At 39.3% G+C, this 27708-nt stretch overlaps 1 protein-coding gene across 2 annotated transcripts in view; it reads right to left on the bottom strand.

Annotated features, from left to right (window-relative positions):
* TOX3 (TOX high mobility group box family member 3) overlaps positions 1-27708 on the bottom strand; it is a 123607-nt gene that overhangs the window by 29781 nt on the left and 66118 nt on the right. Inside the window, exons 2-3 of one of the 2 annotated variants that reach the window (XM_040410161.1) lie at positions 16348-16413; positions 6522-6524 (exon numbers count right to left, since the gene is read on the bottom strand). In XM_040410161.1, the coding sequence (XP_040266095.1) occupies positions 6522-6524; positions 16348-16413 (69 nt within the window). The remainder of the gene's footprint in view (positions 1-6521; positions 6525-16347; positions 16414-27708) is intronic. The other variant, XM_040410160.1, reaches the window with a different exon arrangement.

Genomic DNA, 27708 nt, shown 5'->3' with positions numbered 1-27708 from the left:
CAGCGATTCGTTGCCAAATACCCTGGGGTCCAGGACGTCTTGCGGCAGGCCAGGAAAATCTACGGCCATTTTAGAATATCTTATGTGACCATGGCTCGCCTTGCTGATGTTCAGCGGCGACACCACTTGCTCGCCAGACATCTGGTTTGTGACAGCCCGACGTGCTGGAAATCCACCTTGTATATGCTTGATAGGTTGCTCCAGCAGCAACGTGCCATTAACGACTACATGTACGAACTCTGCAGCAGGACAGGTTCTGGGGAGCTTGGTTTCTTTTCACCATGTCAGTGGCTGCTCATGCAGACTTCTGCGTCCATTTGATGAAATCACCAAACTGGTCAGTCGCAGCCAGGGTGCTATCAGTAACATTGTACCTTATGCCTTCTTTCTGGAGCGTGCATTGCGGTGTCATTGATTAAGCTGCCGAGGAGTAGGAGCAGAAAGATGAGGAATTCACAATGCTGACTGAATCCCCAGGGGGGGCTATTCCATCTGAGACAGAATGCAGCATTTCCAGGCCTTTCTGCAAGAAATGCTGCATTTTGCTGTTGCGGGCTCTGGCAGAGGAATTTCCACCCACAGCAAAACGCGGGTACCAATCCTACCATGCCTGCAAGAAGAGAGCGGTTTGAAGATGTGTTGGTCACTACGGAAAATTAAATCATTTTTGCAGCCAACCCATGGATAGCTGCCCTCTGGATCCAGCCTCAGGGAACGCCTAGACCGACAGGTGTCTGACTACTTCGGGTTAACGGCCGATGTCGACGCTTTGAGAAGCAAGAAACCCCTGGACTAATGGGTGTGCAGGCTTGACCTGTGGCCAGAGCTGGCAAAATTTGCCATGGAACTCTTGGCTTGCCCCTCGAGTGTTCTGTTCGAAAGGACGTTAAGCGCAGCAGGGGGATCGTGACCAATAAGCACTCTCGCCTAGCTCACGACAGTGTGGACTACCTAACATTTCTAAAAATGAATGAGGCATGTCTCTCGGAGGAATTCAACACCTGTGACGACCACATGTAATTAAATTTCCTCATGCCAACCCACACATATCCGACACCACCCAGAACAAAGAATGGTCCTCATCTTATGTATATACAGCGGCTTTAAAGGCGAATGCCTAATTTTTGGGGCCTCTACTCTAGTGGACTACAGTGAAATTTTTATCAAGTGACCGCCTAATGTACCTCCAGCCACAGAATCACAAGTTTTTTTCTGTCAGGTAAATGCCTAATTTTTGGGGCCTATACTCCAGTGGCCTACAGTTCTATTTTTATCCAGTGACCGCTTAATGTACCTCAAGCCACAGGATCACAAGTTCTTTTCTGTCAGAAGAATGACACTTTTTGGGGCCTTTACTCCAGTGGCCTACAGTAAAATTTGTATCCAGTGACCACCTAATGTACCTCCAGCCAAATAATCACAAGTTCTCTTCTGTCAGGTGAATGCCTAAATTTTGGGGCCTGTACTGGCCGACAGTAACATTTTTAGCCAGTGACCGCCTAATGTACCTCCAGCCACATAATCACAAGTTATTTTCTGTCAGGTAAATGCCTAATTTTGGGGGCCCGTGGCCTAAAATAAAATGTTTCTAGGCTCCAGCAGGTAACATTTTTGAGAGTTTCCCTTTAAGACGCATAAAAATGACCCCTGATTAAAATGCATATTTTTTGTGGGAATTTTTGCCAATGATCTCCCTCTGGTATGTCACTGTCCATGTTGTGGGACTATTTGTGTACTTATATTAAGTGTTTGCTGGCTGCAAATGAGACCTAAAGGTTTTTCAGGTTCGCCTGCCATTAAAGGTAATGGGGCCCGCCGCGAAAGCGCGGTACTCGAATCGTCCCGGACGATGTTCGTTCATCACTATATGCCATCAATATCAAATTCCTGGATAACTCCTTTAATTAGAATAAGTAAAAATCACTGGTGTAAATACATACTTGAAGAAGGAGACATCTTCTATAGGATATCTTAAATATGAATCGTACGCTATTTTTATAGTGGGTATTGGTCAGTAAACACATATTCCCATTTTTTAAAAGGGTCCATAGTAAGGCATTTTACAGTTGTGCTCATAAGTTTACATACCCTTGTATAATTTATGAATTCTTAACCATTGTTCAGAGAATATGAATGAACATAAAAACTTTTCATTTTCTCATGGTTAGTGGTTGGCTGAAGCCATTTATTGCGAAACAACGGTGTTTATTTTTTTTAAATCATAATCACAACAGAAACTACCCAAATGACCCTGATCAAAAGTATACCTACTCCAGTTCTTAATACCATGTATTGACCCCATTAACATCAATGACAGCTTGAAGTCTTTTGTGGTTGTTGTGGATGAGGCTCTTTATCTTTTCAGATGGTAAAGCTGCCCATTCTTCCTGGCAAAAAGCCTCCAGTTCCCCTAAATTCTTGGTCTGCCTTGCATTAACTGCACATTTGAGGTCTCCCAGAGAAGCTCAATGATATTGAGGTCTGGAGACTGAGATGGCCACTCCAGAACCTTCACTTTATTTTGCTGTAGCCAATGACAGGTCGGCTTGGCCTTGTGTTTTGGATCATTGTCATGTTAGAATGTCCAAGTACGTTCCATGCACAGCTTCCGGGATGATGTGCAAATTTTCCTCCAGTATTTGTTGATACATTACTGCATTCATATTGCCATCAATTCTGACCAAATTTCCTGTGCCTTTGTAGCTCACGCATTCCCAAAACTTCAGCGATCCACCACCATGTTTCACAGTAGGAATGGTGTACCTTTCATCATAGGCCTTGTTGACTCCTCTCCAAATGTAGCATTTATGGTTGTGTCCAAACTGTGTCTCATCACTCCAAATGACTTTGTGCCAGAAGGCTTGAGGCTTGTCTCTGTACTGTTTTGCATATCGTAAGCAGGATACTTTGTGGCATTTGCGTAGTAATGGCTTTCTTCTAGCAACTCGACCATGTAGCCCATCTTTCTTCAAGTGCATCCTTATTGAGCATCTTGAAACAGCCACACCACATTCTTTCAGAAAGTCCTGTATTTCACCTAAAGTTATCTGAGGGTTTTTTCTTGCATTCCGAACAATTTTTCTGGCAGTTGTAGCTGAAAGTTTAGTTTGTCTACCTGACCATGGTTTGATTTCAACAGAACCCCTACTTTTCCACTTCTTAATTAGAGTTTGAACACTGCTGTTTGGCATTCTCAAGTCCTTTGATATTTTCTTATATCCCTTGCCTGTTTTATAGAGTTCAACTACCTTTTCCTGCATCCTTTGACAATTTTGCTTTCCCCATGACTTAGAATCCAAACAACATTAGTGTAGCACTGGATAAATGATGCAAGGGTCTGTCAGGAGTCAAGAAAGTCATTGACCTTTTATACATACCCACTAATTAAAAGCAAACAGATCACAGGTGAAGATGGTTATCTTTAATAGCCATTGTAACCCTTTTGTTATCAGGCCAAATCACCAGGGTATGTAAACTTTTGATCAGGAGCATTTGGGTAGTTTGCGTTGTGATTATGATTTAAAAAGAGTAAACACAGTTGTTTGACAATAAATGGCTTCAGCCAACCACTAACCATGAGTGAAAGAAAAGTTTTTGTGTTATCATTCATATTCTCTGAACAATGGTTAAGAAATCACAAATTCTGCAAGGGTATGTAAACTTATGAGCACAACTCTAGATAAAAGTAACAAGAGGTCTATATTAGAGATGCACAAATTGATTCTACATCAGTTTTTCTATGAATTTCCCAAAAGATTCTAATTTTGTTAAATCGGAAATGCTTGATTCGTCCGGCACAAATCGATTAAAATGGCAGCTACCATTTTACAAATCAGAAGACAGAGAAGAAGGCATCTACAACAATAAAAGGATTTTTTTTTTACCATTTTTTACTTGGAAAAAATAAATTAGTGCAGAATGTTAATAAACAGATGGTTTGTTACCACCGGTTACTATCTGTTTTCCCATAGCCTTATATTTTGGTGTTTTCTTTAAAATTACTAATGTTATCTTGGAATTAATGAGCTTGAAAGTGGTTGGATACAGTCCTAGGAGCCCTCAGAGTGTCCTACATGACTTTACAGAACAATCTAGGAATTTTTGATTAGGACCGAATGGAATCTGACGGACCCAAAACAGATTTTGGGAATTTTACTCATCTCCATTCAATACTATTCAAGCACCTTCAGTTGTCAAACAATTTTAAGTATCACATATTGTGTGATAATCCAAAACATTTTTAATACAATTTAATGGCCAGCCTCAAACCTTTTGCTATTATGAAGCCTTTCTACATGTAAGCTGTTAATTGTGAGATTAATCTCTATTCCTTAAATTTTGAAAGCTCTGCAGAAACAGATCTTGCTGATCAAAGATTTAAGTGCAATTATCATACTGCTTTAATAGTGTACCAGCATTAACAGTGTTTTAATGTGTGCTTAATTAGCAACATCTGTCTTTGTTTGTTTCAGCAACAGATACATTAGGTCTGGTGCATATCAAATGGCCTATTTATTGATACCTAACTGCTATAAAAATAACTCACATTATACAATACTCATGCACCATAACTCTAGACAAATGTATACTCCACTCTGCAATTTCATCTGCCCAAATATTGCAATTTTCTGTGATTTGTGCAAGCAAGGAAGAAAGAACATGTTAAATTGTTTTCTAAGTTTCTTTGGGGAAAGAATTGTGAATTCAAAATAAGCAATGATGATAAGAATGCCATGGTTTTAGATAGCATAGGTGATTTTATGGGCAAACTAGTTTTATATACCAGTCTTTCTTTTGATATATGTTAAAATAAAAGGGAAACTAAATAAATAAGGAATATATATATATATATATATATATATATTTATATATTACAAAAGTTTATAGTTAATAGTTTAATTTTATTCTGCAGCATGTCATTGATCTCAAACAAGCAGCTAATGTCATTAAGAACTATCTTCAGCTGAAAAATAAACAAGGAGTCCTGGAAGTGATGATATGGCCCCCACAGGGCCCTGATCTGAATATCATGAAGTTTGTCTGGGATTATATGAAGAGACAGAAGGATTTGAGCAAGCCTATATCCGTAGAAGATCTGTGGTAATTCTCCAAGATATATGGAATAACCTCCCTGCCAAGCTCCTTAAAAAACTGTGTGCATTTGTACCTAGTAAGGCAAATAATGATTTGATTTATATTTCTATTTTGTACATGCGCTTTGCATTTTGTAAACTGATAAAAATAAAAAAAAATATTAACACTTCTATTTTTGGAAGCAGTCTCACTTTGCAGCATTTATCCCAAACCTGCTTAAAATTCTTGCATAGCACTGTATATTTATATTATATATATATATATATATACACACATACATACACACACTGTATATACATTTTACACGCACATTATATATAATTTTAACTGCTTGACTGACATTATACTAAAATATTTTATCCAAATTAATAACTGAAATATTAGAGAAAAAAATTTGGTAATATAAAATTAATAAATTACATTGAAATAACAAACAAAATGATAAAATATCGAAACTATTATATTAATTAATGTTGATCGAGCACCAAAGTGCTCGGGCCGAACACCTCGGGATCAAGTCAATTGGAGAACCCGAGCACCCGCTGCTCTGAAGAATGGAGGGTGTCTGGTTCATAAGAAAAGGTCAGAAATTGATGGAAACACCACCAAAATGGTTCGGGAACAGCATGGGGAGGATGCTTGGATGCATCTTGTACTCCCAGGTTGCTGCTGGGAACAATGTTGTCTGAGTAGTACGCCGATTTTACAGACTGACAATAATGCGCACCAAACTGAAGATAAAATACATTTTAGAGTAAAAATTGTTAGGAAACATTCTTACCTGTATATTTAATTGTATATAAAGTGCAAGTGCTGCCAAAAATTACAAGGAAGAGGCACTATTATACAACCTGTATATCACAAAGGAGGGCCTCATTCACATTGTAGTACAATTGTTCAGGTAGTGGGACTCCTACACTCAAAGCCTATGCACTAAGTGAAAGGGCTGCAAAAAAATGACAAGGAACAGGCACTCCTATGCACCCTTTATTACAGATGAAAGGAGGGCATCATACACACTTGAAAAATTATGATTGATGGCCTGCTGGTGAGCTGACCCTGTAAAACATTATATGTGAGGGCCTGCAAGTGAGCCGACCCTGCAAAACATTATATGCGAGGGCATTATATGCTACGAATAAGCATGTTGATATGATGGAAGAGGAGGAGAAGGATGAGAAAAGGAAGATTCAACCATTTACCAAATTTTTGGAGGGTGGAAGGGGTGCATGGGAATACAGTGTATTCAGTACATTATAAACAACACATTTAAAGTGCCTTTATGTTCATCAGCTTTCATCTGGTGGAGTCGAGAAGTCCGGGTCAATCCATGCCTTGTTAATTTTTATAAGAGTCAACCTGTCAGCATTTTCAGTTAACAGGCGGATACGCTTATCTGTTATAATGCCATCAGCAGCACTAAATACCTGCTCAGACAAAACGCTGGCGGCAGGGCAGGCCAGCACCTCCAAGGCGTAGAGTGCCAGTTTGTGCCACGTGTCCAGCTTGGACATCCAGTAGTTGTAAGGCACTGAGGGATCATTGAGGACGCTGAAACGGTCTGCTATGTACTCTTTCAATTTTCCCACCTTGTCACAGTAGACTGCTCATCAGGGAGAGGGTGCTGGTGGGGTGTCATGAAACTGTCCCAGGCTTTATAGAGTGTTGCATTGCCTCTTGGAACTGCTGTGTGTTCCCCTTGTCTCCCCTCCTCGGTTGGCCAATGAACTACGGACTCTGCCGCCAGCGTTGTCAGATGGAAATTTTTGGAGCAATTTTACAACAAGGACCTTCTGGTATTGCACAGTTTTGCTCATCCTCGCCACCAGAGGAATGAGAGATGAGAAGTTATCTTTGTAGCGGGGGTCAAGAAGGGTGAACAACCAATAATCTGTGTTGTCTAAAATACGTATAACGCGCGGGTCGCGGGAAAGGCAGCCTAACATGAATTCAGCCATGTGTGCCAGAGTACCAACAGGCAAGACTTCACTGTCATCATCAGGAGGATCACTCTCAATCTCCTCATCCTTTCCCACCTCTTCTGCCCACCCACGCAGAACAGATATAATTAAACTTCCATGGGTACTACCCTCTGTAGTGGAGGCAACCGTCTCCTGTTACTCCTCCTCCTCTTCATCATCAATTTCACGCTGAGAAGACGAACTGAGGGTGGTCTGGCTATCACCTTATGTAATGTCTTCCCCCATTTTCACCTCTTCCACATGCAAAGCGCCGTCCTTGATTGTGAGCAGTGAGCGTTTGAGTAGACACAGAAGTGTGATGGTTACGCTGATAATAGCGTTATAGCTGCTAACCATCTGTGTTGATTCCTCAAAGTTTCTTAAAACTTCACAGAGGTCAGACATCTATGCCCACTCCTCGCTTGTGAATAGCGGAAGCGGACTTGAAAGGCGATGACCATGTTACAGCTGGTATTCCACTACTGCCCTCTGCTGCTCACAAAGCCTGGCCAACATGTGGAATGTCAAATTCCAGCATGTGCTCATGTCGCACAACAACAGGTGAGCTGACAATTTACAGCGCTGCGGCAGCGTTGACAGACCGGCTGAAGCTGTCGATGACTTGCGGAAACGTGCACACACGCAGCGCCCTTTTGCCAGAAGCTCAGGAAAATTTGGGTAGGTTTTGAGAAACCGCTAAACCACAAAGTTTAAGATGTGGGCTAGGCATGGGATGTGTGTGAGCTTGCCGAACTCCAAAGCCGCCACCAAGTTACGGCCATTATTAGACACAACCATGCATGGTTCTAGTTTGAGTGGCGAGAGCCACAGCTCAGTCTGGTCTCTTATCCCTGCCTGAGCTCTGCAGCGGTTTGCTGTTTGTCCCCTAAGCATGTCAGCTTTAGCACGGACTGTTGCCACTTACCCACTGCAGTGCTACACTGCTTCCAGCTACCAACTGATGACTGACTGGTGCTGCACGCGGATAATTCAGGAGTGGAAGTGGAGGAAGAGGCGGAAGAGGAGAAGTGGGGGTTGGAGCCACTAATGTAGGTGCTGGAGTAAACCCTGATCGACGTAGGGCCCGCAATTCCTAGCGTCAGTAGCACCTGTGCCATCCCAGGGTACGAATCGCTCCCAGCCTCCACAACATTTACCCAGTGTGAGGTCAGGGAAATATAGCATCCCTGGCTAAATGCAATTGTCCATGTGTCTGTGGTTAAGTGGACCTTCCCAGTAAAAGTAACTGCGCTGGTCAGAGCACATGTGGTGTTACGGGACACATGTTGGTGTAAGGCGGGCATGGCACACCTTAAAAAATAGTGGCGGCTGGGGACTGTGTAAAGCGGGACGGCTGCCGACATCAGGCTGCGGAAGACCTCAGTGTCCACAAGCCTAAATGGCAACATTTCCAGGGCCAGTAATTTGTAAAACTGCACATTTAGTGATATGGTCTGTGGGTGGGTGGCTGGGCATTTGCGTTTGTTTTTAAAGGCCTGGGGTAAGGACATTTGGACGCTGCGCTGGGACACGGAAGTGGATGTGGTCACTGATGGTGCTTGCGAAGGTCCAGGTGCAGAGCGGGAGGCATCTGGGCCTGCGCCTTCGACAGAGGATTGGCCAGCACGTAACATAGGTGAAGAGGAGGCATAGGGGAGGCCCCGGCTCATTTTGGTACGGCACAGGTTACAAACTACTATTCTTTTGTCATCTGCCCTTTCCTCAAAAAATGCGCCATACTGCGGAACATCTACCCTAGGCAAGGGAGATTTCCGCAAGGGGTTGCTCCATGGAACAGTTGCGGGCCTGTTTAGTGTGACCCGCCTTCTCCCTTTTGCCACACCACTGCTTTTTCCAGCCTGTTGCGGTGCAGCAGATCCCTCCGCCTCTGCACTGCTGTCCTCGCTCAGCTTTCCACCTTCCCAGGTTGGGTCAGTGACTTCATCGTCCACCACCTCCTCTTCCTCACTTTGCTCATCCTCCTGACTTGTTGACCTTACCACTACCTCAGTGATTGACAACTATGTCTCATCCTCTTCATCAACCTCTTGAGACAGTAATTGCGGTTGACTCATTGGCAACTGTGTCTCATCATCATCCAGCTCATTAAACAGTAATTGCCGTTCCCCACCATCATCTTCTTGTGACTGTGGATGCTCAAGAGTTTGGGAATCAGGGCACAAGATCTGTCCTTGTTCAAGCGTGCTTGGCAAAAGGGCCAAATCAAGGAATGGCACTGAAAATAGCTGCTCGGAATATCTGATTGGGATCACTTGTTTGCCCAGACTCTCCATGGTGGGAGGAAGAAGGATCAGGGTGAGGATTGTGTTGCGCAGACTCTTGGCTACTGAGACTGTACTTGGTGGAACACAGGGTGGTGCTTAACCGACTGTAAGCATTATCTGCTGCAATGCAACTGACCACCTGGTCGCACTGGTCTGACTTCAAGAGTGGTGTCCTGCGCCGCCCTGCAAACTGGGACATGAAGCTAGGTATTGTGGATGATTGTTTTTCACACGTATAGTAGTGTATGATTTGGAAGTGTATGCACAAACAAATTTAAAAAGGTATTTGGGATGTGGAAACGTTATACAGGAGAGGTACCACCGGTAATGTCATTGTCTGCAGCGTCTACGGAAAAATGACACTGTACGTCACAGATATTTTTTTGATGCACACACTTTACAATGGAGATGTGGAGCAGGTAATGTCACTGTCCGCAACGGACACTGTCTACGGAAAAAGTACACTGGATCAGTGATGAGCGGCAGAGGCAATATTCGAATTTGCAATATTTCGCGATTATTTTGGCGAATATTCATCATATATTTGAGAATTCATGATCTCCAGTAATATTTTCTTGATTGCAAAAATCAGCAATCTGAAAATTTCACGATATAAAATAATTCACGATACGAAAATTCGTGATTAACACTGCTTCTAAATTCAAAGATATTGCAGCCTTCTCAGTTGCCCACAAGCAAGAAACAGTGAGGGATCATAGGTACTGATGAAAAAAAATCTAGAATATTCACGATTACGAAGACATAGCACTATATTCTAGATATTAGCAAGTCTCGAAGTGCTAATATTCGCGATAAAAATTAGCGATTAGAATAATCACGATCAACACTACACTGGATGTCACAGATATTTTTGGGATGCGCACACGTTACACTGTAGACGTGGCGCAGCTAATGTCGCTGTCTGCAGCGGCCTAACTATTGCACGTCATTTAGTTCAGGATGCGCTAAAAATAGATATTGCTGCCACACACAAAAGTCCTTAAAAGTACTTTTGGGTCTGTAAAGTTTTACCTATTTATATATATTGCTGCTGCCACACACAATGGTCCTTAAAAGGACTTTTGAGTCTCTGAAAAGTTTCTCTAATAAAAATATTCATATTATCTATCGCTCCCTACACTGCCTTTCTCTTCTTCCACTCTGCCCTCCCTGACTAAGACTGAGCTGAACACGTGTCATGCGTTCCAGGCAGCCAATCATTGTAATGCCAGTAACCAACATGGCTACGGCATTACAGTGAGGGCAGTACTTACCTACATGTTTATTGGCTGCATAGCAGCCAAGAAACGTGCGGGGAGGAGATTCAAGCATTGCGCTCGAGCACATGTGGTATTCGGCCGAATACCGCCATGTGCCGAGTAGTGATGAGTAACAAGGCTCATATTCAAATTCGTGATATTTTGCGAATATTTTGTAGAATATTCGTCGAGTATTCGCGAATTCGAATATTCGTTATATTCTACATTCTTTTTTTTTTACTTGAAAATCAGCAAGGTAATGATCACGTAATATGCGAATATTACGCGATCAATACAGACGTGGGTCAAAAACGAATATATAGCACTATATTGAATATAGTGCTATATTTTAGTTTTTTTAAATATTCTTAATTTTTTACCATCTGAAGTGAACACTGAACATTGTTCACTTCAGATGGAAAAAGATGGCGAATATTCTAAAAACGAATATATAGCATTATATTGAATATAGTGCTATATATTAGTTTTTTAGAATATTTGTCCTTTTTTTTCCATCTGAAGTCATGATTCCTCCCACAAGCAAGAAGCAGGGAGGAATCATGTGTTCAGATGGAAAAAATGCTGAATATTCGATATAACAAATATATAGCACTATATTCTAAATATTAGCGAATTCTCGAAGTTGCGATATTCAAGATAAAAAATTGCATTTCGATTATTTGCGCTGAACACTAGTGCCGAGCATCGAGATGCTTGAGCTGAACTGGTGTTCGTCCGAGCATGTTCGATCAACACTAATATTATTATATATAGGGCGCTTTGAAGTCTCTAAGATCGGCGGCTACAATATGCTTATTTATGATCTGGGACAGTCCAAATGATAAATACAGTCCTCATTACATGTCTGGTAACTTTAACAAAACATAATTATTCCGCCATTGCGCTGTAAACACAATTTATATTATGTGAGGCAGAGTTTTGCATGGCGGTTAATAGGAGGGGAAAAAAAAGATACATTCTAGGGAACGATCTCATTAGCCGCAGTACATTGTCATCCTTCAAGCTGTTAATGATGATAGAAATTAATAACCGCATGCTGTATGAAGGAGGTATACAGGGAGAAAAGCAGAAAACCCTTTGCTTGCATCTACAACCTGTCAACTGTCATTAGAGGTCAGGAGTGATGAGCCCTGCAATTCTATAGGAAGATGCTCTTTGGATAGACTGTTGAAGCTCAAATAATCACTTTTGATGCAAAGCACAATTTATACCGAAGCCAGCGCAGTGGGGGTTTTATATTTGTTTCTGTGTTTCTTAGACAAAAACAGAGTCATTTTTCACACTACAGAAACTCCAACGCTTATCCACCGTAGATAGATTGGCCATGATCAGAAGCAATTGGCTAATGAACATAACCCAATGGCTGCATTTGCAGTTATTTGGCACTAATGTGGTCTTCTAACAGATGCAACAGTAATTTGTGACTCATTTGCTACACCATTACTGCTTAATGAAATCTAACATATCACATTAACAATACGGGTAAACACTCATTCTTGTTATGTGGTGTTTTAACTTGTTTTCATTATCACTGTAATTAAAGCTTTGAAATATTATTTCAATAAATATTTTCGGTGCTAGAGAGATAGGTGGTAACATACAAAGAGATGCAACTGCTTTCTATGCCTTCAGCTGTTAACATTATAGGAGGCTACAGAATATCTCAAATACTACAGTGGTCTTGGCCATCATTGAGTGGAGTTTAGAGAGAAACAATTTTTTTAAAGTTAATTTTGGGTGCAATTCGCTAAATAAAAAATAATCAATTGGCTGATGAATCGATTCTACCTGAATCACAAGTACTATTAAAGGTCGAGAGAGAGAGAAAGAGAGAGAGGCAGGAGATTTCTTTCTCTTGTGACTTGGCTAGAAATGGTAATTATATGCAATTGTCTAAATTAATCTAAACATTATTTCCAAAATTGCTGAAATGTCCTATGTTTCAAAATGGAAAACAATGGCTAACAATGCATGAATATTATTACCTGAGGAAGGGGAATTTACATCCCCGAAATGTGTTGTTTGTTTATTGTGGTACCAATAAAGCTCCATTGAGTTTTCCGCTTTGGTGAATATCGAGTGGTCATCTCTGCGCCTGAATGTTGTGGATACCGTTTGGTGTTTTAAATTTCAAAATGAGGCATTTTAAAGCAAAAATATTTTTATTGTATGTTGTTTGGATTCAGTCTTTAATTGCAAAAAGGAATAATAGTCTAAATTAATTTAAAAAAGCACTCCAGACAAAACAGATACACTTTTGGTATGTCTAGTGCAGTGGTAAAAAACACAGGAATTCAAAAACACTAAAGAGAAAACCCATGTGTCCTGTACTAAGCCTAGCACAGCATATTAGTTTTGCTTTAAGTTATGCTATTACCTAGGTCGTCATTTATGGAGCGACATATGCCACATTTTAGCGTACTTTTGTCGCAGATTTGGTCATAAAGGGGATTTGCCATCGAATCTGTAACTTTTCCCCACTCATGCCACATTTCCAAGGGGGCAGAAAAAGGGGGCATGGTGTGGATAGGGAAGGGGGAGGGACTGCCAGCCCTTCTCATTTATCATTTTCTATACCTATTTTTGGTGTAGAAAATGACTTAAATCTACACCAGCAAGGGATTTGGCATAGATTTAAGCAAGTAGTATGGCCAGTTATGCGGAGGCCGGCGCCTCTAAATAAATTAGGCGCATCAAGCGCCAGCACAGGGTTATTAAGACCGGAGTCTAAAGCACTGGTATTAATAATTTACCCCATTATTGTTATATGAGTAGAGCTACAAAGCCAAACTCTGAGACCAAACAGGTGTAAACATTTTATTGTACTGTTTGCGTGTACTGCACTTTCTGCATGCTTGAATCGTTGATAAGCAGTTTTAGACGGCCTTAACTGGATCCTATTAACCTACGTAATACAAACATCTACTACCTCAGCTATATAGTTTAAGAAGTAGTAAAGGAGTCTGACTTATTTTTCCAAGCTCAAGGTCAGCATAACTATTTGAAGATATTTATTTGAAAGATCTCTCCAAAAACTATAATGGACATGTACGGTAAATGGGAGTGGTGGGTTGGAATGCTGAGCTCTGACAGGAATAATTGACTCTATTTATTGTAAAATTTAACCGTTTCTTTTTTCTAGTTTATTTTTAATACTGCGTAGGGATCATACACATTTTGTAATATACTTTATTAGGTAAAGTCTTCTTAGAAAAACTCAAATTGAGCATTGCAAAGGAGAGTCTGTCCACAAATGTGTCTTCAGTGCTCAGTAGAACTGAAGACTGAAGACTTAAGATAGACAACAGCACCCCTCAGCTTTGTAAGAAAACTCCTTAACCCTTTTCTAGTGCAAAGAAACCTTTTTCCACCCCAGTCCCTACACATTATTAAAAGCACATACTATACTTAGTATAGTACAAGCACAGAATCATCAATAAGCTAATGCATCATAAGTAGCTTATATGATCCAAATATCTAAGATATTATTGTATCTCAGATGAGTAAAAGTGTGTATATATATATATATATATATATATATACACACACATACATACACACACACACACACACACATACTGTATGTATAAAGTGTTTTTTCTGGTAATTATGATATATAATGCCCCCAGGCTGCCTCCTAAAAAATAAGATTCATACTTAGCTTCTCCATGCCTCACTAGTCCTTCACTGTCTCCATCTTCCAGTCCACACACTATTTACATTTGGCTGTCCATGGGCATGGTCACATGCAGCTCTCCAGCCAATGACTAACTTGAATGATGACATGCTGCTTATTGTCACTTCACCACTGAAGCCAGTCATTGGCTGGAGCTGTGGATGTGCCCATACCCATGGCCAGACAGATGTAAACATTTCATGGACTGGAAGATGGACACAGTGGAGGACGGGAGCAGCATGGAGCAGGAAAATATGAATCTTCTTTTTCAGGAGGCATTACATAAAATATAATTATTACCCCTTTAAGGTTAGTAATTCTGCAACAAAAAAAAAAGTAAGAATTGTGCAAAAAATTCTTAGGTAAAAAGAGCATCATAAGAAAAGATATGAAACAAAAGCGTACCTTAAAACATTCATCAGTCCACTGCTGTTTCTGCACAAAGAAACAAAGTAAACATTAAAGCACAATAAAACTCCATCTGCCATAAAGCTGCACACTGTAATAATCAGATTATAATCAAACAAGGAAAGGTATGAAATACAAAAAAGAACAATTCAATCTCTGTAATTCAAAAGGCAATCATTATAGGTAAAAATTTAAAAGACATATCTAGCATCATTTCCTTATGATTGGAGCCTATAGCATGCATTTAAATATTTATGCTTTTAAATAAAATAAAAAGCTATATAAAAAAAAAAAAACACATTAACCAGGGTGTAGATGGTTGAATGCCATCTGTACGGAAACGTTGAAAACATTTGTTCCTTTTGATAAAAATGCAAATGTAGAGAGGTTGTTGTATCAACATATAACAGCCTATGTCTGCCACGGTGAATTATCACAGCTGGAATTAAATTGTCTCTTAACAGCTGCTAGCAGCGGACTTTTCATCAATGCTCGATTCAAATGTAGGAAGAAATTCTACAGAATGAAACATTATGTTATCCTTACAGATGGGGTTCTATGTTCATTATCACAAATAAATGCTGGGCCCCATGCCAAACATTATTCGATTATCTAAGCAAGTCTTGATGGTCATAGAATAGATGGAACAAGTGACTGGAATGCTAATTTTAAAGCAGTCCTATTGATCAGCATATCTACTGTACTTTATTTGAATGGGGACACTACCATACCAGAAGAATTTCTTACCAAAATGTACTGTGTGCGATAAACATGCAACAAATTTACTACAAAGGTACAGTAAGACTTAGTACCACTAAGGCTAAACGTAATAAAAAGGATTGCAACAAAATAAAAGATTGCAACATTGCTATTCATTAAGTATTTGACTTGCCAAACAAAATTGTAACAAATTGAGAAGAGTGTATGAAAGATACTATAGTTTTGTGCAGACTATAAGGGTAAATTTCTAAGAAACCAGAGCACAGTATATGCTGTAATTTCTCAACTGCTGATCTCAGGGACCCTAGGAGTAGGAAGGAGCACTGCTAATTTACACTTGTACGCAGATAAGTAATTTCATAGTTGGAGCTTCATTCCATTATATAAATACCTTGGCCAGGACACAGTGGCTTAAGGATGACCCTACTGGCACCCACCCAGAACCATGTACTGCCTAATTGAAGACTGGCCAGCTGCCTACAAAATGGTCTAGACAGCCTACCATCAAGAAAACTTTAATATAAATACATTATGTAATTATTATTACGCTCATAAGATATTATTCTTATAAAGATAAATGATAGGTAGAGATAGATAATAATCTAACTAATAAAGTGCCTAAACAATTAAACTCTTAAATCCATATATCAGTAATTGTCAGAATAGCACCCCTATATGTACATTGCTTGATTTCGCATTAGACAAGTGCCTCCTGCATTGGCATGCTACAGGCGTAACCACATTATGGCCAGCTAAATTGAGTGGTAATGTAGTACTGTCAGGTTATTTTCTTTCTCATTAAAGTCTTTATTTTGTGCTCTATGAAACACATTCAGATGCAGAGTTTCAATCTTATTTATCCCCTGTCTGCTAAATTATCTAAGCAAGCAGATGTATATGAGAAGAGATAAAAGTACACCTACCTCATTTGCAGCAAGGAATGCATTATTGGCTTCTGCCATATTCATGTAGTTGTTATTATTTCCAAACTGAAAAAGAAAGAGGAAAAGAAGATTGGTTTGCTTAGCAAATCTGGAGTTTGATATATTTCAGCTCGTAATGATCCAAACAAGCAATAACAAATATTTCTATTCATCCATCATATCTTGGAAGATAGATGTTGTTTCTCAGAGAACACAAATCTGAAAGCATGCAGGCAAGTCGGCCTATATTAGAAATGTAATTACCATGTTCCACTCCAATGGGGTAATATTTTATGCATAAAATTCTGAATCCATCATTATTATATATATTTATATATATATATATATATATATATATATATATATATAAACACACACACACACACACACACACACACGTATAAAACCTACACAATTTACATTAATATATCCAAAATATGCTTAGAAGAGATGGAGAGCCACAGGGGCCACTAGTCTACTTACATAATGAAGTTCTCACTCCGTTTTCCTAAAATTCACATCCCCACCCATCCCTAAGTTTAACTTGATGGACTTATGTCTTTTTTTCAACTGTAATGTAATGTAACATATGAAAATACAGAATTGTGAATGTAACACCCTGAAATGAAGGCTACCGGTCAACCAACAGGCATCTTCCCTTGAGAACATATCCGTTGGCTTGGTCAAGTCTGCATATTACTTCCTTAGACCATGAAAACTACTGGTTCTCCTTATCTCAATCAATTCTTTAAAGTCAGATGAGCTGAAATACATCCTGCTCAATTCATGACTTTCAGACATAATGCTTTCAATATATCTCTTGTGAATTCTGCTAGTAAACGTCTTGTGTCTATGGTTAGTAAAAACAATGGGGTCATTTACCAAAGTCCAGTGTTTCACACACCAGTAGTAATAACCTCGCTGGATGCAACATTGTTGATTCTTTTGCTGTCTGTGTGCCAGAACTGAAAACTACTCAGTAGATTTTTGGTTTAATGTATACCTGTTTTCTGGTGTATATGTTGTTAAATGAGTCAGGTCACAAAGGTCTTTCTGGTGGCCACTCCTACTGACCACACTTTGTAAAAGTGGCAGAGTAGAGAAAGCTAAAAATTCTCACTTTTTTAGACTTTCGACAAAATTTGCGACTTTTCTGCACCCAAATAATAAAATTACCCTCATTTTTTTATATTACAAATGCCAAAGAAGACCATAATAGAAAACTCATTATCCTATCTGGAAACCTTCTGTTTTAGTGAATCCACTGCTATGTCTAGACAATTTTATTTTGTTAAATAATTATACAAAAAACTCATCCTCATCCAAACATCAAGTACCCCAAGAAAAAAAATATAATCTGACCACAAAAATCATGGCAAATTAGTGCCTAATGTTGTAACCAATATAACCCACACATAAGCAAAAAGAAAAGGAATTAATTATAAATCTGTTCCCCTCACAACTAATGGGGCATCACACAGGTGAGGACTGTCTTATAGTTTGAGAGACTTTGAAAAAAAATTGCATATTCCAACCCTGGACCAGTTATTGATATCTTTTCATGTTTTCACAAAACTTATGCACACTAATATACATATTGCACAATATTATATCTAATTAGCAAGACACAATTAAAATTGAGGTCTACACATCTGCTGGACAAAATCATGCAAACAACCATTGTTAACATTTGCACCTCTATGGCTGTCGTACTGGAACGCAGTACAACTAAAGACTTGAAAGGGTTTTCCAACCCTTTACAAATGATGGGCAATCAATATCTGACACCCTGCTATACAACTGTTCTACAGTTAGTCCCACCACCAGAACCTGGCCCTGGAATGTTACAGCTCCGTCTACTTCAAAATAGATGGACCAGTGTATTTCCGGTGCTGGAGCTACTGCAGAACAGCCGATTGGCAGGGGTGCAGTGTGAAGGACCCCCCCAATCACTACACCTTAAAGCTGGTCATTTACATTAGGCATAATATACAGTATCTAACAAAAGTGAGTATACCCCTCACATTTTTGTAAATATTTTATTATATATTTTCATGGGACAACACTGAAGATGACACTTTGTTACAATGTAAAGTAGTCAGTGTACAGCTTGTATAACAATGTAAATTTGGTGTGCTCTCAAAATAACTCAACACAGCCATTAATGTCTAAACTGCTGGCAACAAAAATGAGTACACCCTTAAGTGAAAATGGCCAAGTTGTGTTCAATGTGTCAATATTTTGTGTGGCCACCATTTTTCCAGCACTGCCTAATGGCTGTATGAGATACTGTACATAAAACAAGAGGTTAGATATTATGGCCTAGTTCACACGAACGTTTTTTTTGCGAGTGTACGGGCCATTTTTTTGTGTTCCGTATACGGTCCGTATACGGAACCATTCATTTCAATGGTTCCGTGAAAAAAACGGAATGTACTCCGTATGCATTCCGTTTCCGTATTTCCATTTTTCCGTTCCGTTGAAAGATAGAACATGTCCTATTATTGCCCGCAAATCACGTTCCGTGGCTCCATTCAAGTCAATGGGTCTGCAAAAAAAAACGGAACACATACGGAAATGCATCCGTATGTCTTCCGTATCCCTTCCGTTTTTTCTGAGCCATCTATTGAAAATGTTATGCCCAGCCCAATTTTTTCTATGTAATTACTGTATACTGTACATGGCATACGGAAAAACAGAACGGAAAACGGAAACACAACAGAACTCAAAATTGGAACAACGGATCCGTGAAAAACGGACCGCAAAAAACTATAAAAGCCATACGTTCGTGTGAACTAGGCCTAAAAGGAGATTATTAAAAGGTCTATCAGTACACATAACTAAAACATGGTTTACTGAAATTTGGGCTCTATTTTTAATTTCCAGATATTCTTAAAAATGAATGCCATAATGTATTTCCAGTCTAGTTTATTAATCAATGTTCTAATAAGAAACAACAGATTATGATTTGAAGTCCTGAAGTGATGCCATCAAGGCAATTAGATGTGATGTTGATGGCTACAATAATTATAATAATGATGTCTGTAATTAGTTGACTGACAACAGACATCTGTAATCACTGATAGGTCTTAAGTAGTTGCTTGCCATTCTTCCATATTACAAAAGTAAGTCACCTACTATCTGGCAGAAATCATTTCTAGAATACATAATTAAAGATAATTGGAACTATATTGCAGGAGATGACAGTTTTACTTTTTCCAAATCCATATTTGACAGCTCTCTAGTGGAGGACAAGCACATACCAATATATTTTTTTTAAATAATAAAATTCATAACTTTTTATGGCTTTCCAGTTTTTAAGTAACAGGCACTAAAATTATTACAGGAACCACAATAGGGGTAATAACAGACACTCTGGAAGCAGCATGCAGGTCGAAACCTCACCCACATGCAGTGGCCAATAGCTACACACTTTACCACAAAGCTGTGCACCTTTTGGCCCTTACATATGGGTGGGTATTAGGCCATGTGTGGCAGCACATTTACTCTAACCCACCATTATTGATAGCTAGGCCCTCAAAATCTAGGTTTACTGTGGTCATGCAACACCCATGATATGTTGTAACTTATTAGATAACAACTAAAATAATGGCGAGTTGACCACCTAAACAAATAAATGATCAAAATAGAATTCCTGCCCCCTACCTCCCCATCCTTTATAGAGGAGGAGGGTGGCACCTCCCTTATGCTTCTTCCATAGTTTTAAGGTGGTCATGAGGAAGTCGGATGGGAATAACCCATGCTAAACACAACCTAAATTGAATCTTAAATCCAATTGATTGCTTCATTCCCATAGCTGATGATTAGAATAGCTAAAGATGAAAATAAAGTGGGACACATTTCCTAGTATTGAAGGCAACAAGCAGAAAAACTAGTGAATAGGAAAATCAAGAATTATTGAATTTCATGCTCACAAGTTGTATATCTTCCTTTTGTGTGTGGTTATTTTGGTGGCAACAAAAAAAAATGGTCAATAGATTTTAAGATAAAAATGTTAGATGACTAAACAACGATTTTAACCTATTTTGTGTCGTGTCTGTTTTCTTGAATAAATTTGTTATATTTTAGATGTGCGTCTCTTGTTTCGGTATTCTTTCTCTCCTCCTTTTATATTGTGCACTGCATACCGTGAGCCGGCACTCTACCTTCATTCTTGGATGTGCCCCTATTTTTTGAATTGCATAGATGACTAAACTACGTCACTTTATAAAACAATGTATTGGGCTGAAGCTGAGAATAGCCAAAGCCACTCTCTTTTATATAGTAGCCAACTTCTGTTCTCATTTTATAATGCCCTACCGTAGGAGGCTTCAGAAGGACAAAGATTTCAGCTGTAACATATTTTAACATTGGAATCTCATTGATTTCAGCTGTATCTATTCCATTTCTTTCCTTACACTGTCAGAATAATTGTCTTCTCAAATGTGTAGCTCCAACAAGTCGATATGACGAGGGGTCAATGGATCTCAGTAAGAGTTATGAGATTTGGGACTTTTAGCAAGCTAGTTTTTTTTATGGCACAGAGGTCCTCATATTTGACAGGTCTCGTACCTATGAAATGTAAACATCGATGCAACAGCAAAAACATCTTTAAAGGTTAAACTCAATTAAACTAAAAAAAAAAACATCTGCAAGGCGTAACAATGGCTGAAAACCGGAATAAAAAGGAGCTATTATCTCAAGGGCCAGAACAATTCAGAAAACAAATTAGTCTTTCAGTGAAATAAGAACTGGGTTAGGAATACTCTTCTGAACAGTTAGCACTTAGCATGCGAATGTAATTACTGGAGAAACTACTGCTAATCAGCTGCGAACTATATCCATTAATTAGTATTTGCCCTGGAGAAATTAGGAAAATTGGTAACAATGTTAACACTGCAATGTACTGATGAGGGATATGAGGCCCTCAGCATTTAGACTAGCAGGTGGTTCCAATGGTCCGTCTAATTTGAAAAGCATCCACCTGAAGTACTGTGACATATCTTCTGCATCTTTATCAGTCTATAATTAATAGCTTATAATTTAGGAGCAGTGTGATCAGCTGGGGACGTACGTATATATCTTACAGCTTCCTGGCAGGAGCTCTCTTTTACTTAAGAATAATATTGTGGTTGGCTCAGGGATGATTAAAAAGGATTCACAAAAGACATAAGCTTCGCTGGAATGTAAGCAGATTCCCCTTAGGATCCAAGAGCTCTCAGCTGTTAAGAAAAGCAAATGCCCATATTTTCTGCATGTGGTTTTCTTTTAATTACCTTGCAGCTTATTCCACGCACACAGGACTTGTTTATTATGTCAGTTGCAGCTTGGTAGCTTTATAAAAGACGGCTTATTTTTTCGAACCACTACCAGAACACATACCAATAATTTTATATACTTCTAAATGAGGTAAAATGGAAACATACATCCTCTCTTGTTCTTCATTACATCTGCTTTGTCGCAAAGCTAATCAGTGTATCCATCAATGGGAAGATACCCATTGGCAGTTATAGGACTCTTTATAGGCTAGGAAGATAATATACTGCCTGGAAAGGAGCATGTGATGCTTTTATGCTCCTTGATTTATGCATTTATTAAATAAGTAGACTCCATAAAAAAGATTTATGGGAAATAGAATTCAAATAAAAATATGAAATATTTGAAATGTTTCTTTTAAAAGCAAGTTAGAAGAAACATAAAAGACCCCAAGGTTGGCCCCAAATGCCAGCTCCTTGTATTATCTCCCATGTTTGCATTCACTTGTTGATAAGCAATGCCATAAAAATATTAGCAATTGATTCCTAAAACATAGACTACATATAAAGGGAAGGATCCCGAATAAATCAATTGTAAAATTCTCAAAAAATATATAGTCAAATACAACAATAACAGTATCTTTAACAATGTAATATTGAAAAATACAAAAGTTAAATCCAAAATTGTATTATTTTTTAAAAAAATCAATCAATCTCCTTTTTAGCTACTCCACTAAAGTAAATTATTTACTTATTAAAGCAAGCTGACCAATATACATCCAGGCTGCTTGTAGAGCATTGGCCGACATTTGCTAATGTGATTATGCTTCCACCTTGCTAGTAAATGTGTGCAATTTGGCATTTCTGCTTTAAGGCAAAACTAATGCACCTAACTAGCCAAGGGGGCTTGGCTGAGTGGAAGGAAGACATGGCTTAAGATTCAAATTTGGGCCAAATATGCTTGTGCAAACTAAGCCAACCAATAGATGGAATAAAGTTAGACAGATGTGTCTTGCCACGCACCAAATTTACCATCCAGCCTGAGTCCCTGTGATAAATATGGTGCAGGTCTGGAGAGCCTAAGTTTACACCATCTATAGGATTACTAAATCTGCCCTAAAGACTACCTTCATACAGCTAGCAGAGCATAACAATTATTTTTTAGATTTTGTATAAATATAGGAGAAAAAAAAAATCTATGACTGTAATTGGAGATATGCAAAAATACAATATGGAACCATACAGTTATAAGGGTGGCATAAAAAGATGCATACAACCGCTATAGTGGGAGGATTATGGATTTTATTGTAAATTGGAAAGATCCCTTTGGTCATTCCTAAATTATCATATTAAAGTTTTATTTGGTGGGAGTATAATATTGATTGCCTATCTTAAAAATAGGCCATCAATATGTGATTGGTGGGGCTCTGACTCCCAGAATCCCTGCCGATCAGTCCGGTGACCACTGCAGCCTCTTTCTAGACAAGTGACATCACATTCATCGGTCACATGGCCTAAGCACAGCTCAGTCTTATTCAAGTGAATGGGGCTCAGCTGCAATACCAAGCACAGCCACTATACAATGAATGGCGCTGAGGAGACTGCAGAGCTCACCGAAGCACCACTTCCTCTTCAAACAGCTGAGCGGTGGCAGCTCTGGGTGTTGGAACCTCATCGATCAGATATTGATGACCTATCCTAAGGATAGGTCATTAATAGTGAACTCCTAGAAAACCTCTTTAACCCTTTCCCGACTGCAATCTGTATATATACGTGATAGCTGCACATGCCCCGTGCAGCTAACACGTCTATAAACGTCAAGACAGTTCTTTAATCCAAGCACTGCAAAGCGCTTGGATTAAAGCTTCTGCCCCCGCACTGCTGCTGTCACGGACAGCATACAGTTCAGTAATGCCGGCAAGGGACCAATCAGAGTGGCCCCTTGCCGACAATCGATCCGATTGGTTAGTCTGTGCAGACTAACCAATCGGATCACGGCAGTGGAAAAAATGCCGGTTTCAGGCTCTGATCTGCGCTCTGCAGATCACAGCCTGAAATCAGGTAGTGTCTCTGTGGCCCCCAATCTGTACCCCCTTCCTGTGCCCCCCGATCTGTGCTCCTCCAACACCCCCCTGTGCGCGCCTGCCCCTGATGAAGTAGTTCCCCCGCCCGATCCATATTCATGTAGTCCCTCCCTGATGCGGTCCGCCCCATGCTGTCTCCCCGCCCCTCCTGCCCCAGCCCCTCTCACCCTCAAGGTTAGCCGCCATACCCCAATACCCCCCCCCCATTCCAGCGCTGCCCCCGATCCTGTGCCCCCGCTGTGCCGCCGCCATCAGCAGCGAGTGTCAGCTCTATGCTGACACTCTGCTGTAACCCCATAGATGCCGCGGTTGCTCCCTCTCTGAACCATCGGGGCTGCAGCGCTGATAGCAGCGCCCGATGGTTGCCATGGCAACCGGACGCTTTGCAAAGGCGTCCGGTTGCCATGGCAAAGGCATCCGGTGCTGCCACCTACAGGGCATCTAATAGTATTATACTTTGCAATGCAAGAGCATTGCAAAGTATAGTACAGCCATCAGCCCCATTGGATCTTCATGATCCAAGAGGGACTTGATAAAAAAGGAAAGTGAAAATAATAAAAATGAAAAATAAATAAAAATGTAAATTAAAAAAAGAAATTTCCTTTTCCTATAAAAAAAATAAAATACACATATTAGGTGTCACCGCGTCCGTAACGACCGTCTCTATAAATATATCACATGATAGACCCAGTCCGATAAACACTATTAAAAAAAAAACTGTGCCAAAAAAAGCTATTTTTGTCACCTTACATCACAAATAGTGCAACAGCAAGCGATAAAAAAGGCTTATGACCCCCAAAATAGTACCAATTAAACCGTCACCTCATCCCGCAAAACATGATACCCTATTTAAGACAATCGCCCAAAAAATATAAAAGCTATGGCTCTCAGACTATGGAGACACTAAAACATAATTTTTTGGGTTTCAGAAATGCCATTATTGTGTAAAACTTAAATAAATAAGAAAAAGTATACATATTAGGTATTGCCACGTCCGTAACGATCTTCTCTATAAAACTATCACATGACCTAACTCCTCAGATGAACGCTGTAAAAATAAATAAATGAAAGCTGTTCCAAAACAGCCAATTTTTTGGTCACCTTGCCATATAAAGTGTAATAATGAATGATCAAAAAATCCTATGTACCCAAAAATGGTACCAATTAAAACCTCAACACTTTCTGCAAAAAACGAGCCCTTGCACAAGACGATCGGCAGAAAAATAAAAAACATATGGCGTTCAGAAAACCAATCCAGCAAAATCTGCCTTCCAAAAACCGTATGGCATTCCTTTCCTTCTGCGCCCTGCCGTGTGCCCGTACAGCAGTTTACGACCACATGTGTGGTGTTTCTGTAAACCGCGGAATCAGGGTAATAAATATTGAGTTTTGTTTGGCTGTTAACCCTCAATGTGTTAAATAAAAAAATGCAATAAAATGGAAAATCTGCCAAAAATGTGAAATTTAGAAATTTCATCTCCATTTTCCTTTAATTCTTGTGGAACACCTAAAGGGTTAAAAAAGCCACTATGTAGGCCCCACAAAGTGACTTCAGACCTGAACTGGTCCTTATAAAGTGGGTTTTGGAAATTTTCTTAAAAATTTCAAGAATTTCTTCTAAACTTCTAAGCCTTCTAACGTCCTAAAAAAATAAAATGACATTTCCAAAATGATGCCAACATAAAGTAGACATATGGAAAAATGTTAAGTAATAAATATTTTATTAGGTATGACTTTCTGTTTTAGAAGCAGAGAAATTGAAATTTGTAAAATTGTGAATTTTTCAAAATTTGGGGTACATTTTGGATTTTTTCATAAATATAGGTGAAATATATTGACTCAAATATATGACTATCATGAAGTACAATATGTCACGAGAAAACAATCTCAGAATGGTTTGGATAAGTAAAAGTGTTCCAAAGCTATTACCACATAAAGTGACGCATGTCAGATTTGTAAATTTTGACCTGGACATTAGGGCATCAATGACCCTTGGTCATGAAAGGGTTAATGGCACATAATAATAAGAAAAAAAAATAAAAAAATAAAACCATACCTTTATTTTAACACAAGGGATCGTATTTACCATTGCGATCAGTAAGGCACATGTGTATAATTGTTCTCTTGGGCAGATAACTATCAGTCAAATAATGATCCATGCTATCGGCTTGTCATTTTCCCTAACTAAATAAATCTTGGTAGCGTTCATACCGAAGAAACATTACATTGTGTTGTCCACCAGCTCCTGGAATAGGTTATAAATAAACTGATGTATTATGTCCCAGCAGCAGGAAAATTGATCTGTTTAACAAAACATCTCCAGAGCTCAATGTTCTGAACGTAACCAGGTACCTTTTTCATGTGTACAAGAAACAAAACCATTCTGTAATGGAACAATATGTTTCTCCCTCTGGTCTATATGTTTGATTGTGTTATTTCAGACAAAAAACAAATGTTTAACTGGTGAATGTGAAGTGACTGGGTGACAATAATTGAAAGTCAGCATTACAAATATCAGTATATAACAACCAACTCTGCTCTAGGGTGCCCAATGATTTATACTCATTTCCAATGCTTTCTCTGTTTCCAATAAATTGTCTGTCAAGCACAAATAAAACAAAAAACTAAAAAACAAAAGGACAAGTTATAAAAAGAGAGTTTTATATACTGAATTCTACTTTATGGAAAAGTGTGAGCACTGGCACAATATACTGTATAAGTCGACAAGATTTTCTAATGCTTAGATACTGATGATCTATCCTCAGGATAGGTCATCAATATCAGATCAGTAGGAGTTTGACGCATCATATCCCCACCAACCAGCTCTTTTGGCTGCAGCCAGCACTATATCCAACTATTCATTGGACTGTGTAGTTTCTGAATCTTTAAACTACAAGTTAATATGAGCTGATAGTACTATACACTGCTATGTTCCTGTAAGTCGACCTTTCCACTAATTTCTGTCAGCATTTTTGAGTTTTACAAGCTGTTACGGGCAGTGGGTGTAGAACCACTGCATTAACCAACAGGCAGGTTTGACTTTGGGCTAAACCTAACGATGTTACCTAGGCAGTCCCCTGGTATTTACCCTTTAACCCTTGCAGGGATCTGGATTTCGCTGCAGTGGAGCCACCAGGCTGCTACTTCCTGGAGTAGTGCTGGGGTGGTTGACAGCTTACCCACAGAGGTCAAAGACACTGGTGTGAAGCACCAAGGAATCAGACAATACTTGTAGTATATAACAGGCCAAAGGTCAGGACAAGCGGCAGATTAGGTCAGGGCAGGCAGCAGAGGGAAACAATTTGGTAATCTGGCAGGATTTGGAACATGGGCAAACAAGCAGATTATAGCATCTTTGCAGGATCTAATAAGCTAGTAAATATATTGCTCAGGCAGAGAATGAGACAAACAGCACAGCTGTTGGTTGACATGAAGTTGATTGACATTAGAAACAGCCTAGGTGCTGCACACAGAGCCAAAGGGGGGTTTAACCCTTTCAATAGTGCAGAATAAGGGGAAGGTCAATGAAAAATATCCTCAATAGACAGAAGGTACCAACACAAGGGCCTGCTGCCGAAGCACTGGACCTAGGACAGATGCAGGGTGAGTGGGGTGGTGCCTGTGCCTGCCTGAAGTAGTAGGGCAATTACAGGCATGAGTCACTAATATAGCACAAGTGCTTCTGTAACGAGCATGTATTTTTTCTGTTGCTTTTCAAGTCCTTGATGTAATTATGTTTTTCCATCTCCTTCTCTATAGGGAAAAAATGCGTGAAAAGAAAAAAATCATCATACATGCATTTGATTTGAGGGGAAAAAAACACAAAGAAAATAAGCCATAAAAATGCATGCTGCTTGGGAAAAAATGCAAGAAGTTTCTAGGGAATTTATTTTAGTGGGGGAAAAAAGTGACAAAGCAAACTTGTGTATAAAGAAATTCTTAGAGCTCATGTACACATGTGAGTTTCAGGCGCAAGTACTGTCCATGTTTAAACTGGACAGCACCCACAGTGAAAAATGGCT

This window comes from Bufo bufo, chromosome 10 (genome assembly GCF_905171765.1).
Source record: "Bufo bufo chromosome 10, aBufBuf1.1, whole genome shotgun sequence".
In the NCBI taxonomy this organism is placed as follows: Eukaryota; Metazoa; Chordata; class Amphibia; order Anura; family Bufonidae; genus Bufo; species Bufo bufo.
This window is presented reverse-complemented; position numbering and strand designations above follow the sequence as displayed.